Genomic DNA, 17,274 nt, shown 5'->3' on the forward strand with positions numbered 1-17,274 from the left:
CACAAAGTTCACTATTACGAAAACGCTTGTTCAGAACACGAATGAAAAACTGTACTAAACGCTACTTATTGGCACTGAATAAAAGGTAAATATCGAAACGGCAATAACAGTGACGTCAGGCGATAACAGAGTGCAAACAATAACAATGATTTAACAATGGCAAAACGATCGAATGTTTCCGCTCATAACTGAATGCGCCGGACTGCGTCGACTCCTTCCATTCGGTTGCGCTCACAGACTGGTTGACTCAAAACAATGAATGAATAGTCCAACTGATACGTGAAGCTACAACCGGCTGAAGAGATTGTTTTCATTCGGTTGCGCCCATAGACTGTTTTCGCTCAAAAGAATGAGTGGCACTTCTACCAATTTGCAAAGCTACAACCGAATAAGTCGATTAATTTCCAAAAACCGATTCAATCGATTGTTTTCATTCGGTCTCCCTCATCACGAGTGCGATGCATGTGTCATCCGTAAAGCAGAAGAATTGCACTTGCAGGAAACGCTGACATGTCCTCTCTTCTGACAACGCGCCACACTTGTTGCGCGACTGTCTTATCGTGGCATGACATGCATAACCTATTGTCTGAAGACCTACTTAATTAGACACCAAGGTTAGATTTCTCACATAAAATTTTGCTATTGAAATGACGATAGGCACAATCTTTGTGGCACCCAGAAAATAAAAAAGGCGATCAGGTGCCAGTAAATGAATTATGCATTAAGACTGACAAATAATGATCGATACCATTTCACATCACAATTGAAATACCGACGATACTGCTCATGCATGAGTATAAGTATATCCATATATTAAAAATTTACTCAGTAGAGAGTAGGGGTGAGTACTGGCTAGGTGCGGGGGTGAAGGGGGGGGGGGGGGGGGGGGCAGGTGGAAGAAGGTGAGGAATTAAACTTGCGTCCCAGTTCGTCCAGCCTTTGACAATCTTACCTCTCAACGATGACAGGTTATGGAGCATCACATGAGGACTTCGCTCAACTGAGCGTGCATGCTAAGTTGAATGTTACTCTCGTGTTCATCACAACGCTAGACAGCATCCGAGGTAGTTATATGCCAATCTCTTTAGCGCGGTCGATTACATGAAATTAACACACCTGAACTCGCTGACATCTGACAAAGTTCATTGTGTAGTAACTCTTTCGCTCAAGATATGACAGCAGACAATCGACGAATGTAACCCTATTAAGGGGTGGACCAAAGTTAAATGAGAGCGCAACCTGATCATCGAGTCCCTAGAAAGCCTTTGGTTCTGTACAAAAGTAAGATCTTTGTAGAGTGCTGATACAGAGCGCTCAGACCCCATTCCAGTAGGACGCAGTTGCGATAGTTCACACTCTGGAGGCGGTGTGGTCCCTACCTTGAAAGTTACCAACCCTGTCACAAGACTTTCGGTTACACCAGTTGTACCTGATTAAATACTTAAAGCTGCATCCTTGTGTCTTCTGTTTGTAATAAAGACGCCGTTTGCAAACGTCTTAATTAATTGCGGCCATACTGCGGAAAAATTATTTATTTGTATTTTTTGCTACCAGACACTTCAATTATTTTATGTTTAATTTAATATATTACTACGCGTGTCGAGTATTTTCTGCCCATCTTCAGGCATTTATGCACACATCAGACTGTTAGTCAAAAATAAATAACGTAGCATTTTTTTTACTGCTCGCTGCTGGTGTGGCTGTTGGGGTATTAGGAGGGAGGGGAAGCAGTGATTGGTCACAAAATGATGTTCAGTGATGTCTTCTGCTGATGTGGAACTGTGCTTCGTTGTTGATTATGATTGACACCACAGCTTATGTGGGATGCAGATAGTTTTGCATCACTTGTCATCGTGCAAAAATTGTGTGATACACTGCACTTACACAAAATCGGAAAAAGGTAAAGAATGGATATCATGGAAGACATGGAAAATTTCATTCATAATACAAAATGTGGGGATAATGTTCTTAACGAGATAACCGCATTCACAAACTCGGAATTCAATATTAGTGTTAAACCAGCTCTATTGCAAAAGATTTAAGATGTGCCAACAAGAAACAAACGACTACCAGACTTTCAGTATCACTAATATAGCTGTAAAATACAACAGTCGATACTCGTACATATGCTGAAAAGCCATCATCTTGTATTAAGTGGAAAGTTTTTACATGTAAGTAATTTAACGTCAAAAACAGTGCCAAAATAAATAGCACAATAGTGTAATGTTACACAACTGCTCCGCCAGCGTACCAGTGACGCAAACGAAGCTCTGGGACGCCAAAATGGCAAGTGAACCACTGCCTTATTAAGAAGTATATCATACGATTAACGCACCACAACAACTCATTCAAAACTATCTGCATCGTACACGGGCTGTGATGTCAAACGAGACACGGTTTCACAACAACAGTAGCTATCACTGGACATCAATTTCTGGCCAACCACAGCCCTGCCCCCTTCCTTTCAATACTCCAACAGACACTCCAGCAGCGGACAATAAACAAACAGTTCTATGCTAAGTTAGTTTAGGACAATCTATTTTTATGTAACGATTCTGTGTGCGCCTGAAAAAGGACATAAAAAGCCCGAAATGCGTTGCAATATGTTACATCAAATATAAAACAGTTAAAGTGTCTGGTAACAGAAACACAAATAAATAATTATGGTTCAAATGGCTCTGAGCACTATGGGACTCAACCGCGAGACCACCGCGGCCGGCTAAATAATTATTGCAAACATCTTGCATGCTTGTAATTAATGGTCACAGCTGGCTGAAACTTTGTTTGGGAATAGCTAGAGTCGTAAAATTATTGTAGACTACTGTAGACTTTCGTAAGAAAACGTAGACTAGTATTCGAAGTAGCTTTGGTCAGTTATGATAGCAACCGTGTTACCTGTACACTATGTGTGTTGCGTACCTGTCGGGCGTTATCTCATTTCGACTGCTTTTTAAGTGTATTCTCTGTGTGTCTTACAAAATTCCTCTTGAAACGCGAAGCAGTGAACCATCTATAAACAGAGTGTGGATTTATTCGGGACGTTTTTGTTCTTCATAGTTAACCTCCAAACTGCTACTTGAAATCAACAGTATTTATAGCAAAGTTTTCATTGTTTAACTAAGGTTTTATTCGAAAATTGTTGATTTGTAATGTGAAGCAGACGCATGGTGTAAAAAAATAAACAAAAAAATACACATTTATCATATAGTGCTCGAAAACGCAATTTCCTGGAAAAAAGCTAAAATTAAAAAGCTGCAAAACCAAAACATATGAAACATCGCTTCATTACTCCGTCGAGCCTATGCAAAATGCCTTTCTGTTACTGATAAACCAGTTTCGCACTTGTCAAATGTAGCAGAAAGCTCTTGCCTTTATTTATGGTGAAGAACGTTGTACTGAGTATGAAATAACAACAGTGATTTTACAGATTTTTTGTATTTGTGCGTGTAAAATGTATTTGCATGAAAAGCAATTGTTACAAGAGCAGGTGATTTTTGATTTTTTTCTTATAAAATGCAATTTATATTTTGTAAGGATATGAAATACACAATGGACTAACACTGAGCGATGTGCGGTCCTAATTATATGCAATGCAAATGTCGGCTCCTCGTTCTTTTCTCATACGTTCATTTATGTTTCTTCCGCTACCAATACTATCTGTAATCCTACCATTTACTACGTCATGTATGTAGTGTACCAAAACTACCGAACCGAAGATTCTGTAGACCGCAACTCTAGTCATAGCCCTGTTCTTCTGTACTTCGTCTAATTACTTACCTTCTCTCCCCTTCAAGCGTAACATGCCTTAAATTAGGTCAATTATTGTAATGGCTATGTTTGGTCTAAGTTTACAAAAGTAATTTACACAATCAGATTTATACAATCAAACTGTGTATGTCAATAATCTGCAAATTCTGGAAGTCACATGTTCGAGTGTAACATTCTAAAGGTGTACAACTACGAAGTCACACTAACAAATGTCTGTCGTGCCACTCTCTCGGTACTGATGTAATATACGAGGCCTATTTGGAAAGTAAGGCCCGATCGTTCACGAAATGGAAACCACTGCGAAAATCAAAAATGTTTTATTTGCAACAGTTAGCTACACCTTCCAGCTAGTTCTCTACATAGTCACCGCTCCGATTTAGTCATTTGTCGTAGCGTTGTACCACCTTTCCAATAGCCTCGTCATAGAGGGAAGTCGCCTGTGCTTCCTGCCAATTCTCTACGCTGGTCTACAGCTCGTTGTCTGGGCCAGAATGTTGTCTGTATAGCTAGCGGTTCATCTGAGCAAAGATGAAACTCAGGGAGAGTCAATTACGGGCTCTATTGTGGGTCACCAACCACTTCTATCGGAGGTCCCCAGCCCGTGGTCCGGTGGCTAGCGTTTCTGCCTCTGTATCGCGGGGTCTCGGGTTAGATTTACGGCCAGGTTGGAGATTTTCTCTGCCCGGGGACCGGGTGTTTGTGTTGTCCTTATCATTATCATCATCAACATTCGTGACAATGGCTAGAATGGACTGTGTAAAAAAACGGAGTGTGTAAAAATTGGGACTTTGTATGGGCGCTGATGACCGCGTAGTTGAGCACCTCACAAGCGAAATATCATCATTATCAACTCCCATCGAAAACGCTGCAGGAGCATCGTCATTGCCCCTTCAGAGTGTGGCCGAGAATTGTCATGCAGAAGTTATGTTACGCGGTCTGCATGGCATCAGGCGAAATCTCACACCAGGCCCTGGTGCTTGGCGGGAGACACTATTGTTCTAAGCATCTTTACGTGCTCACTGTGCGCTCGGAACTGAATAGAGCGACGTGACGCGATCGACAGGCATACTAGAGACACTGCCCAGCACATATGTGCGAAGCTTCATCGGATTTTCACTGTGGTTTCCACTTCGCACCCGATCCGACTTTACTTTCCGAACAACCTTCGTATATTTGGTGTCTGTTCTTCGGACCTGTCTGAAAGAACAGACCCCACATATATATGTATAATTAAAGCGATGACGGACAATGATTCCTTCAGCGCAGACGCTCACCAAGCTCGAACTCTTGCGGGGAATCGGCGAGATGCCGCAAGTAATGAGGCTAATGAGCTGGCGCACTACATCGGTAGTGTGTGCTACAAGTTGAGAACTTGGATCTGACGGGAGGCGTGTTAGGGTAGTCCACACGGTTGTGGTGACCACTGCGCCCGGATGGCATAGCGGTCAGCACATCTGTCTAACGACGGTTCAATCCCGCTTCCGGCCATCCTGATTTAGGTTTTCCGCGATTTCCCTAAATCGCCCCAGGCAAATGCCGGGATGGTGCCTTTGAAAGGGCACGGCCGACTTCCTTCCCCATCCTTCCCTAATCCGATGAGACCGATGACCTCGCTGTCTGGTCTCCTTCCCCAAACAGCCCAACCCCCCCCCCCCCCCCAACATCTGCCTAGTAAGCACGAGACCTGGGTTCGAATCCCGATCCGGCACAAATTTCAACTTTTCCCAATGGCAGCTAATGTCTTTAATTCCTTAGTGTATTGATGTGACCTGTGCGGTGTTGGCAGAGCCACGTGTCTGCTGACGACAGTGAGGAGGAGCTGGAGTGCGCGCTCAGCGAGCAGTGGACGTTCCAGGCGCGTTCCAGGCGCTGGTCGCGGCTTGATGGTGAGTGCTCAGCTTTCATTGGCTTCCTCTTAACCCCACTTTGTATACTGCACTTTCCAGTCAATACCTCACAGCATTATATTAGGAAAGCCGTTTCTAGAATAAAGTGCCACTACACAACCTTCCTGATACGCCACTGTTACAACAAAGCAAAATACCTGCACTATAGGCGCCACACAATGATCCTGTTGGTTTCAAATAGTTCGTAAATTCAAGAAATCATGGTATCGCCAAACAAAAGTGTGACAGTCTTGTCCGTGGGCCCTAAGAAGCACAACATTTCGCTGGGATACAAATAACCCATTGAGTATGAAAGGGTTAAATGTAAAAGTGTTAGCTTTTATATTAGGCCAAACGAGGGAGACCAAGAGATAAATACACTAAGCAGATTCAGAAGGATGTAGGTTGCAGTAAGTACTGGGAGATGAAGAAGCTTGCACAGGATAGAGTAGCATGGAGAGCTGCACCAAACCAGTCTCAGGACTGAAGACCATAACAACAACAACAACAACAACATAGGCCAAACACATTAAGTATCTGTAATTGGCCACTCGAATTTTATATTTCTACAGTCCAGTTCAGAGCATTATATCTCTTGAAACTTTGTGGGAAACCTGTAGTGCCGCGGAGGTTCGAGGCCCCCCTCGGGCATGGGTGTGTGTGTTTCTCCTTAGGATAATTTAGGTTAAGTAGTGTGTAAGCTTAGTTAAATCCCATAAGATTAAATAAAGCCTGTAGTGCGTTTTACAGAGTATTTGAACTTATGTTAGTGTATTGCTCATTTATTGAAACGAAACTGAAAGCGAGCAGTCACCATTTTATCTAGGTTTACTTCTTTATTTAAACCATAACCGGTTTCTGGCATACGCTCTAAATACCCATTATCAGATTTCGGCATTCACGTGGTAAGTATTGCATGTTTGCTTTTGCACTGTATGAAAAAATTACACTAGCCAATAAAATTTTACTTTTTTCTGTAACTGGCATATAACCAGCTAAACTTTAGGTTTTCTGGTGTGTTGATAACGAAAATGTTAACGAAAATGCAAGATTAGCTCTCGTTTTGAAGTTATGATAACTTTACGTTATTACCTGTATACGCTTACGCTTGTATTTACCTTGGTGTTATCCCTCGGAAGAAGGTCACTGAAGGTGTGACCGCTTTGCCTGGCGTTTGTGGTTTTCTGCTGGTGATACCCTGATTAATGCCCAGCAATAATCGACTAACAGTGTTGCACTCAAATTCCCCTTGTATTTCATTTCCATCTCCGAAATTTTCTGGTGGAAGCGTTCTCCGTTCTCGTCGGTTATAGCAACACATCTGTCAGGAAAGAAATACAAATGGGAATCTAGGAAATATAACGTTAAGGGATTGTTGCACTCCAGTCTACTGAGCAGTGCAGAAGATTTGCCACAATATCTTTATAGTTTTCTGCCCTCTTACTTCCTAAAAATTTTGTTGACTCTTGAAAAAAGGAATACCAAGCTAAATTTTCATCACCTTTTGGGATACTGTTGACATGATCATCTTTGTACAGTTTGCGTAGTTGGGAATCCACGAATATCCCCTCTTTATTTTCGCCTCACTAAGACGTGGAAATTTCTCGTGCGAATAGAGAAATACTTCCCATAGTTATGTCCATGGCTTTAACGAAGTTTTGCGTTGACCCAGTTTTATATGAAGAGCAGGGAAAATTATGTTCTTGTATTCGGTAAGTGCTTTGTGATATCCTGCTTCGAGTTATTGACGCTTAGGCCAATCTTTCTGTTTATAATGCAGTACTTTGGCTCTGCTATCCCAGAGACACAGGAAGCAGTAGAATTTGGAGTAGCCGTGTTGTAACCGAAGTAATATGCCTGAAACTTTCAGATCCTCGGAAATCCGCGGAAATCTGGCCCGAAAGTGTCTGCGACCAAAATCTGTACTTTCACACAACTGCTAACTGCATCATTTATCACTAAATTCAAATTGTGACTGGTGCAATATACATACTCCGCATTTGGCTGAATATACTTAATCTGTTTTTGCACACCATTATATACATCACTCAACACACTGGTCCCATCATAACATTGACCCAAACACTTTTTTGAATCAATATGTTTGTCAGATAGCTTTTAGATTCGAAAAACAAAAGCAACTGAAAAAATAAACAGAAAATAAAATGCAAAAAAAATCCTTAGAAGTGAAAATGATTACTTTTGGGCATATCTAAAACTTGCCTAAAACTGTGATCATACCGGACGACAAGCTCTACCCCAGACAGAAAATTACCGTGGTATCCTTCCTCCTGACTTAAGTTCACTCGATGTCCTCCGAAGGAAATCGACTCTTTGCCACAGTATGTATGATATCGAATAACCTTGTAAGAACCCTTTTAAAAAATGACGCTTCTTCAAGAATTTCATTTTCAACTTAATTGTCGATAGTACCATTATTTTTCCAAAGTTTGTACACAGCACTTACTTCCGTATGGCCACTCGAGAAACTGTGTTCTTCAATTTTTTCTGGTAAGTGCTTACGGGCCCGATTACCAGTACACAATACATTATTCCTTTACGAAGTAAGCAACCAGCAAGATCGACAATAGGCAATATCTAGAATTTTGGAATAACACAGTCAAAAACGATTAACTAGTCCATACTTAGAAACTGAAACATAGTACGATGTCAAAAAACAGCTACATCTCTCCATGCAGCTTCAACGTGATGCCACAGTTCATCAAGAGTAGTGACTCGCGTATTGTGACGAGCCAGTTGCTCGTCCACCATTGACCAGACATTTTCAATTGGTGATAGATCTGAAGAATGTGCTGGCCAGGGCAGCAGTCGAACATTTTCTGTATCCAGAAAGGTCCGTACAGGACCTGCAACATGCGGTCGTGCATTATCCTGCTGAAATGTAGGGTTTCGCAGGGATCGAATGAAGGGTAGAGCCACGACTCGTAACACATCTGAAATGTAACGTCCACTGTTCAATGTGCCTTCAATGCGAGCGAGAGGTAACCCAGACGTGTAACCAATGGCACCCCATACCGTAACGCCGGGTGATACGCCAGTATGGCGATGACGAATACACGCTTCCAATGTGCGTTCACCGCGATGCTGCCAAACACGGATGCGACCATCATGATGCTGTAAACAGAACCTGAATTCATCCGAAAAAATGACGTTTTGCCATTCGTGCACCCAGGTTCGTCGTGGGCGCTCCTGTCTGTGATGCAGCGTCAAGGGTAACCACAGCCATGGTCTCCGAGCTGATAGTCCATGCTGCTGCAAACGTCGTCGAACTGTTCGTGCAGATGGTTCTTGTCTTGCAAAAGTCCCCATCTGTTAACTCAGGGATCGAGACGTGGCTGCACGATCCGTTACAGCCATGCGGATAAGATGCCTGTCATCTCGACTGATAGTGATACGAAGCCGTTGGGATCCAGCACGGCGTTCCGTATTACCCTCCTGAACCCACTGATTCCATATTCTGCTTGCAGTAATTGGATCTCGACCAACGCGAGCAGCAATGTCGCGATACGATAAAGCGCAATCGCGATAGGCTACAATCCGATGTTTATCAAAGTCGGAAACGTGTTGGTACACATTTTTCCTCCTTACACGAGGCATCACAACAACGTTTCACGAGGCAACGCCGGTCAGCCGCTGTTTGCGTATGAGAAATCGGTTGGAAACTTTCCTCTGGTCAGCACGTTGTAGGTGTCGCCACCGGCGTGAACCTTCTGTGAATGCTCTGAGAAGCTAATCATTTGCATATCACAGCATCTTCTTCCTGTCGGTTAAATTTCGCGTCTGTATCATGTCATCTTCGTGGTGTAGCAATTTTAATGGCCATAGTGGACTTTCGCGTTTTCTGTTACTACATTGGCCTGTCGTTTACATGGAGCTCAAACACGCCCTCTGGAGTACACTCAAATAACATGATAATAAAACAAGTTGTGCTGTAATGTCGCCTATAAGACCGGAAAAATCTCGCTACCGCACAAATATTACCGGCACATTTGCGCTGGCTGGCCATCCGTGCCAGCTAACTCATAGCTTTGTAAACACCTGCATATGTCAGGACTGTGGTAGAGAAGGCGAATGGTCGACTTCGGTTTGTTGAGAGAATTTTAGGAATGAGTGGTTGGAGATCGCATGTAGGACGCTCGAGTGTTTGGGATCCATGCCAGGTCGGATTGAAGGAAAACATCGAAGCAACTTGGCGGCGGGCTGCTAGATTTGTTACCGGTAGCTTCCAACAATAAGCAAGTGTTACGGAGCTGCTTCGGGAACTCAAATGGGAATCCCTTGAGGGAAGGTGATGTTCTTTTCGAGAAACACTATTACAGAAAATTTAGAGAACCGGCATTTGAAGCTGACAGCCGAACGATTCTACTGCCGCCAACATACAATGCGCGCAAGGACCACGAAGATGAGATACGAGAAATTAGGGCTCATGCGGAGGCATATAGATAGTAGTTTTTCACTCGCTCTATTTGTTAATGGAACAGGAAAGGAAATGACAAGCAGTCGTACAGGGTACCCTTTGCCACGCATTGTACGGTGGCTTGAGAATTATCTATGTAGATGTAGATTTAGATTTAGGCTTGTCATATTTCAATCGCAATAACAATTGTTTCACGTTTCATATATTTATTTAATGTAAGGAGAATACCCAGACCAAATCGACAGTAACATGTTGCCATTATGCAGTACCACGTACTTGAGACTTACTTTGGAGGAGTCGATGAACGACCTTCATTCATCACATAGCTGCCATTAGTCCATGTACTTCATTAGAAATGCCAAGTTCTTTTCACTTTAGAAAAATGGAAGGAATGGCAATGGCGGCTACGGAACGCACTCACATTTACCATCTTATCAAGACAATTCGAAATTTGTAGCCTTGACGCCTTCAGTTCAGCTTTACCTTCCAGTATTTCCAACTCTCTCACTAGAGCATTAAGTTCACACTGTTATTTTGTGAATCTCTGTATACTCCTCTGAACGCAAAAAATCAGGAACTTTCGAAGAACTGGGTTTTGGAGGCGATGGTGCAGCACTAGTTTCACAACCGCCCTCGTCACTATCACAGGCAGGTGGGACTGGAACAAGCAGTCCATCTCCGTGAGGCATTTGTCGCATGGCCGACAGTATGTTAGGATAAGCCAAGGATGACCATGTGTTAACAGACTTGTCATACAGAAGCAACAATCATTCACATGGTTTGATGGTTTTCCCCAGATCAAGGGCATAGCAAAGCCCGTAGAAGCTCTCTTATGGTTCAGTCACGAATGACGATTTGATACACAAGACACACAACATACACGAGGAGCCCAGGACGCCGACCGGTGTGGCCGAGCGGTTCTAGGAGCTTCAGTGTGGAACTGCGCGACCGCTAAGTTCGCAGGTTTTAATCCTGCCTCGGGCATGGATGTGTGTGATGTCCTTAGGTTAGTTAGGTTTAAGTAGTTCTAAGTTCTAGGGGCTGATGACCTCAGATGTTAAGTCCCATAGTGCTCAGAGCCATTTGAACCATTTGAGCCCAGTACGTGTCATGATGCCAGATTTCACAGCCGAAGTATAGTCTCTATGCCTGCCTAATATATGGCGTTGTTGGCCTCCTTTGCGGAATCATTGTAGCCTCCCTGAAAATATAGAAAAAATTGTCAGCAGTGTTTACGAATTTATGAGGCATGTTGAATCACGGGAATTACAATGACCATACGCACTAACTATACTTCAGTAACACATTCTGCCAGCATACGAACAGAATATAGCCTGTAACAGACTGAAACTACACTTAAACGAAACATACTCCGCTACTCCCTTCCCCATCCCCATTACCCTCCGCCTCCCCCTCTTCTCACCCTCCCCCTTCCTCTTCCCCTTCCCCTTCCCCTTCCCCTTCCCCTGTTACTATGGCCCCAGGACAAAAATAGCGACAAAATACACGCAGCTATAGTTGCCTGAAACTTTCACTCTGTCTACCATCAGCGGGATTTCGAAGGCTATATGGAAAAGATTCGACAGTGAACCTCTTTAAAACTAATCTAAACTAAACTCCGTCCGAACAGGTCATGAAGGCCCAATGGTACTGACCGGCCGGAATGTCATCCTCAGCCTATAAAAAAAATGGTTCAAGTGGCTCTGAGCACTATGGGGCTTAACATCTGTGGTCATCAGTCCCCTACAACTTAGAACTACTTAAACCTAACTAACCTAAGGACATCACACACATCCATGCCCGAGGCAGGATTCGAACCTGCGACCGTAGCGGTCGCGCGGTTCCAGACTAAAGCGCCTGGGACCACAAGGCCACACCGGCCGGCCTCAACCTATAGGCGTCACTGAATGCGGATATGCAGGCGCATGTGGTCAGTACACCGCTCTCCCGGCAGTATGACAATTTCCGCGACCGGAGCCGCTACTTCTCAACCAAGGAGCTCCTTAGTTTGCCTCGTAAGGGCTGAGTGCACCCCGCTTGCCAACAGCGCTCGGCAGACAGGATGGTCACCCATCCAAGTGCTAGCCCAGCCCGACAGCGCTTAATTTCGGTGATCTGACGGGAACCGGCGTTACCACTGTTGAAAGGCGGTTTGCGACAATGAACGCTCATGAAATATGATTATAATTAGATGTACCCCTTTAACTTAGAAACGAGTGCTAATCCGAGATTTTCATTGTCGTTTTCGTGGTCAGTGTGCTCGACATAGTCAACAAATATTTCTTTCATCCCAGTTACATTTTCACTGTTGGCTAGTATTATTACTCCACTTTGTTAAATTAAAAATCTATCTATTTAGTTTAAAGGTCAATTGTGTAAACTATTTACAAAAATTAATGGTTAGGAGGCAGGAGAAGCTAATGCTGAATGCCTAGTTACATGTATTCCAGTTTTTGATCCGGATATCCTCGTTGTCGTGCACGATATTTTTTTGTGAAGAGTTGCTTATCCACCAAACAGCTTCTAGTCTAATGCTGCAGCACTTCATAATTATTCGCTCAAAATTTTGAGACACACAAGCGTCGGAGACAATCTTCATAGGCAGTATTACAAATTTTTTTTTTAACGAATACACCTCCATTTGACTGTATATTTCTTGAGTACAATCTAGATTTCGGCTTTCACGCCATTATCGAGTGCAATTATCTTAGACCATTAACAACACTTTTCTGTGTACTGTTCAGGATGGCACATACACAGTTAAACACACTTACTTAACATTGGTATAAATGATACAAAATTAACGCCTTGTAGCACCGAGAGAGGTGGCGCAGTGGCTAGCACACTGGACTCGCATTCGGGAGTACGACGGTTCAATCCCGCGTCCGGCCATCCTGATTTAGGTTTTCCGTGATTTCCCTAAGTCACTCCAGGCAAATGCCGGGATGGTTCCTTTGAAAGGACACGGCCGACTTTCTTCTCCATCCTTCCCTAATCCGATGAGACCGATGACCTAGGTGTTTGGTCTCTTCCCCCAAACCAACCAACCAACCTTAACGCCTTGTAGGAAACAAAAGATCTGTTTTTTGTCTCCTTTGGGCTGACTTCCACAGATATTATGTATCTCTTCGATAAAGTACCGCATCTCTGCAAGACGTTAACTTCACACCATTTAAATAAATGATAAGCCAATGTGTTGAACTGTGTATTTATCATTCTGCACAGTACACAACAAAATGATGGTAATTGTGTAAGAACGTTATAGCCGATAATGACGTGAAAGCCGAAATCTAGAATGTACACAAATGGTTCAAATGGCTCTGAGCACTATGGGACTTAACATCTGAGGTCATCAGTCCCCTAGAACTTAGATGTACTTAAACCTAACCAACCTTACGACATCACACACATCCATGCCCGAGGCAAGATTCGAACCTGCGACAGCAGCAGCAGCAGGGTTCCGGACTGAAGCGCATAGAACCGCTTAGCCACAATGGCCGGCAGAATGTACACAAAAAATGTACAGAAATATACAGTCAAATAGCGATGTATTCTTTCCGAAAAACACTGTATGGCAGTGACTCGGCAAAAATCGAAAACATTTTAGAGCATGACAGTGATTTTTTTTTATTATTACAATTGATTCTCTATAGTGAAGAGGCGCGTTACGATCTTATCTTATGTGGTGGTGGTGATTAGTGTTTAACGTCCCGTCGACAACGAGGTCATTAGAGACGGAGCGCAAGCTCGGGTTAGGGAAGGATTGGGAAGGAAATCGGCCGTGCCCTTTCAAAGGAACCATCCCGGCATTTGCCTGAAACGATTTAGGGAAATCACGGAAAACCTAAATCAAGACGGCCGGAGAAGGGATTGAACCGTCGTCCTCCCGAATGCGAGTCCAGTGTGCTAACCACTGCGCCACCTCGCTCGGTTTATCTTATGTACTGTACGCAGTAGATACTAGTGGAATATAGATTTAGTATATGATATGCAGAGAGATGCTAATCGTTGCAAGTTATAAATTTCATATATGCCCGAAAACAGTTATAACTTGAATAATGGGGTAAACTTTTTTAAAATAGTGACTGCTGGCTTTTAATTCCCTCGCAACATTTATCTGTCCGGTAAGTACGATTCGTCAGCGGTGTAAAGGACTGTCATACCAAATGAGATGTAAATCTCCTACATCATCACTAGTGGGTCCTAAAGGGGTTTTTTAAAAAAAATTCCTCTAGAATATCTGAGAACGCTGTAAATGCGATATCATCGGCTTTAAGAATGTGTAACTCATAGTCTCCAGAACGAGATTGAAAAGTTGCTCTGACGACACGTTGAGCGCTGAAGGTTGCAAACACTGAGTGATCTACTGAAGTGGAGAATTCTTCGTTTTTGCAGCGGCTGGCGGCTGAGTCAGCAGTTTCCTCGTGGAGGACGCGTCCGCAGTTCGCAGCTGTCAGCGCAGCTAGTAGTGTGCTAGGCGTGTGGACACCCACCGTGCAAAACCCTAGTAGCGCCGTGTCGATAGACGGCTTAAAGGCGCCACCCACGCGTGCTAGGCTGATGCCAACTGGCAAATACTGATCCGCGCTGCTTTCACACCGCCCTAGTCTCTCACCACTGACAAGCCTCTTCCCTTTGAATTTGCCGATTTCACAAAAGCCATACAAATACTCCAATCAAACGTTGATCCTGCTACCTAAGCTCTGCAAAAAACACAACCCGCATGATACTGCTGGATGCAAGAGATTGGGCACTCTCTATTTGCAAAACAAACGCCAAACAATTATAATTCTATGAAATAAATTAATCACACTACAATAACATGATAGATCGATAGGACGAAATCAGTCAACATGCAGTCGCACGAAATGACATGAGTGGAAACAGGCAGGGAATTGCCGATGTTGCAATGTGATGAATATATCGTGTCAGTTTAAAATATGTGCCACACCGGGACTAGAACCCGGATTTTCTGCTTACCAATAGACGACATTTTTAAAACAAAAGCAGTATTTATTAGGGTCATATAATAGCGAGAGAATATTTGTACAAGTAATATGTCACCAGAGTTTTCTGTTCAAAAATGGTTCAAATGACTCTGAGCACTATCCGACTTAACTTCTGAGGTCATCAGTCTCCTAGAACTTAGAACTAATTAAACCTAACTAACCTAAGGACATCACACACATCCATGCCCGAGGCAGGATTCGAACCTGCGACCGTAGCGGTCGCTCGGCTCCAGACTGTAGCGCCTAGAACCGCACGGCCACTCCGGCCGGCAGAGTTTTCTGTCATTATAGCCCTGTACATACGTGTATGTATTATTATTCACAGTTTGATACCTGAAACATTCATTGGCAGTTATCACGAAACAGTATTACAAATGTGTATGTTGGCATTTTCTTATTAAGAGATGTATACCATTTCTGTTTCTCCCACAGGCTGTTATAACCCTTTGCAATCAATAGCACTTCAGTGTTTTCGCTTATTGCAAAGATTATAAAATGTTGCATTATTAATATTTAACATCAAGCTATTTCCACTGAGAAACACTATATTTTTGAGGATCGTCGATTGTTCTAGATATGCTCTGTGCAGTTCGTAATTTGAGGTATCCTTGTTTCTTTACTACTGCTTGTCCCATCATTTTAGCACCTTCTGCTCCACCCTCCACTTAAACAGTCTTCTGCTGCCGTTCTTGTTTTCCTCTCTCCATAACAAGTACAGCACGCTTAGTATTTTCTTGGGCTACTTAATTTGCCTATTTCCGCGGCTCAGTTCTGTTATCGAAACATCATCCAGACGCATACTGAAAACTCGTAGTCTTTCTATGACTTCCTTTCGCATAAGAAGAGAAACCTTTTGCCTTTGGGCGGTTAGGGCAAATGGATGGCAAAACTTTTTCCTCATAATCGAGCTCCAGTTGTCTGTACATTATGAGCAATTGTTCTGCCCCTGCTCTTGACAGCAACAGCGAAAATAACAGTAATCATCTCCAAATGCTTGCTTCCCCTAGGAGAAGAGATTTTATGTAGGCGCGATCTTATGTCATTCATTATTCGCTATTGGAACTATGGGATTCTAAAGTGCAGGCCTTCTCCGTAAATATCCGTTTTGACACCAGTTGTTCTGCTGAATATTGTGGCCCTATAACCATCTTCAACTGTGCAGAGGAACTGAGCTGCACCATAAGCAGTTAATATCTTCAGTTCTGTTTCACCACCCTTAGGACTTTTCCAAAGCGACTAGAAAACCACTGAGCTTACCCTGTGCCACAAACATTGCTGAATTCTTGGTCAGTCCTGAGCTGCTGAACCAGATATGTCAGATATGTCTTTCAGGAGTTAAAGTGGCCAGTACAGGCGGTTTCACAACACTTCCCACAAACTAAAACCCTACAAATAACATCGGGTCAAAGGTGGACACCCAAAGGTATCCTTAAGCTATATGATCATGCCACCACACCTGACTCAAAATTTTCATGAATTTTCTAGCTATGATTTCCAAACATTACTATTAGAGGTCTCCGTTGGCGTACGCGGGAGTAGCAACACTGGAAGAACGTACAGGAGCTGGAAAAAATATGGAAATGTGGAAATGGCAAAAACCACATTACCATGCCTAATACAGTGTAGGAAAACCGTTGGCGTTCAAAACAGATTCCAGTCGTCCCGGAACTGATAAATACAGGTCCTGTATGGTTTTTAAGGGAACCTTATACCAGTCTTGGCAACGTCCTTGCCGCTGTGGGTACACCCGTTCCCGTCAGATCACAAAAGTTAAGCACTGTCGAACGTGGCCGGCACTTGGATGGGTGACCATCCGGGGCCGCCATACCTTTTTGCCATTTTTCGGGGTGCACTCAGCCTCGTGATGCCAATTGAGGAGCTAATCGACCGAATAATAGCGGCTCCGGTCAAAGAAAACCACCATAACGACCGGGAGAGAGGTGTGCTGACGACACGCGGCTCCTTTCCGCATCCTCACTGAGGATGACACGGCGGTCGGATGGTCCCGATGGGCCACTTGTGGCCTAACGACGGATTGCTTTTTATACCAATCTTCCTGCAAAATAGCTGCAAGTTCGGGTAACTAAAATGGAGATGGATAGCGATCAAGCACCCTTCTCTCCAAAAGACCGCAAATGCTCAATAATATTGAGGCCTGGTGTCTTGCTGCCAA

The 17,274-nt window shown here is 43.5% G+C and overlaps 1 protein-coding gene across 2 annotated transcripts in view; it reads left to right on the forward strand.

The window, feature by feature from the left end:
* LOC126299075 (rho GTPase-activating protein 7) overlaps positions 1–17,274 on the forward strand; it is a 1,286,633-nt gene that overhangs the window by 1,128,977 nt on the left and 140,382 nt on the right. The window contains exon 11 of one of the 2 annotated variants that reach the window (XM_049990744.1): positions 5,555–5,654. The exons of the other annotated variant lie outside the window; for it this stretch is intronic. Coding sequence (XP_049846701.1) covers positions 5,555–5,654 — 100 coding nt within the window. The remainder of the gene's footprint in view (positions 1–5,554; positions 5,655–17,274) is intronic. 2 annotated transcript variants of the gene reach the window in all.

Source organism: Schistocerca gregaria, chromosome X (genome assembly GCF_023897955.1).
Source record: "Schistocerca gregaria isolate iqSchGreg1 chromosome X, iqSchGreg1.2, whole genome shotgun sequence".
NCBI lineage: Eukaryota > Metazoa > Arthropoda > Insecta > Orthoptera > Acrididae > Schistocerca > Schistocerca gregaria.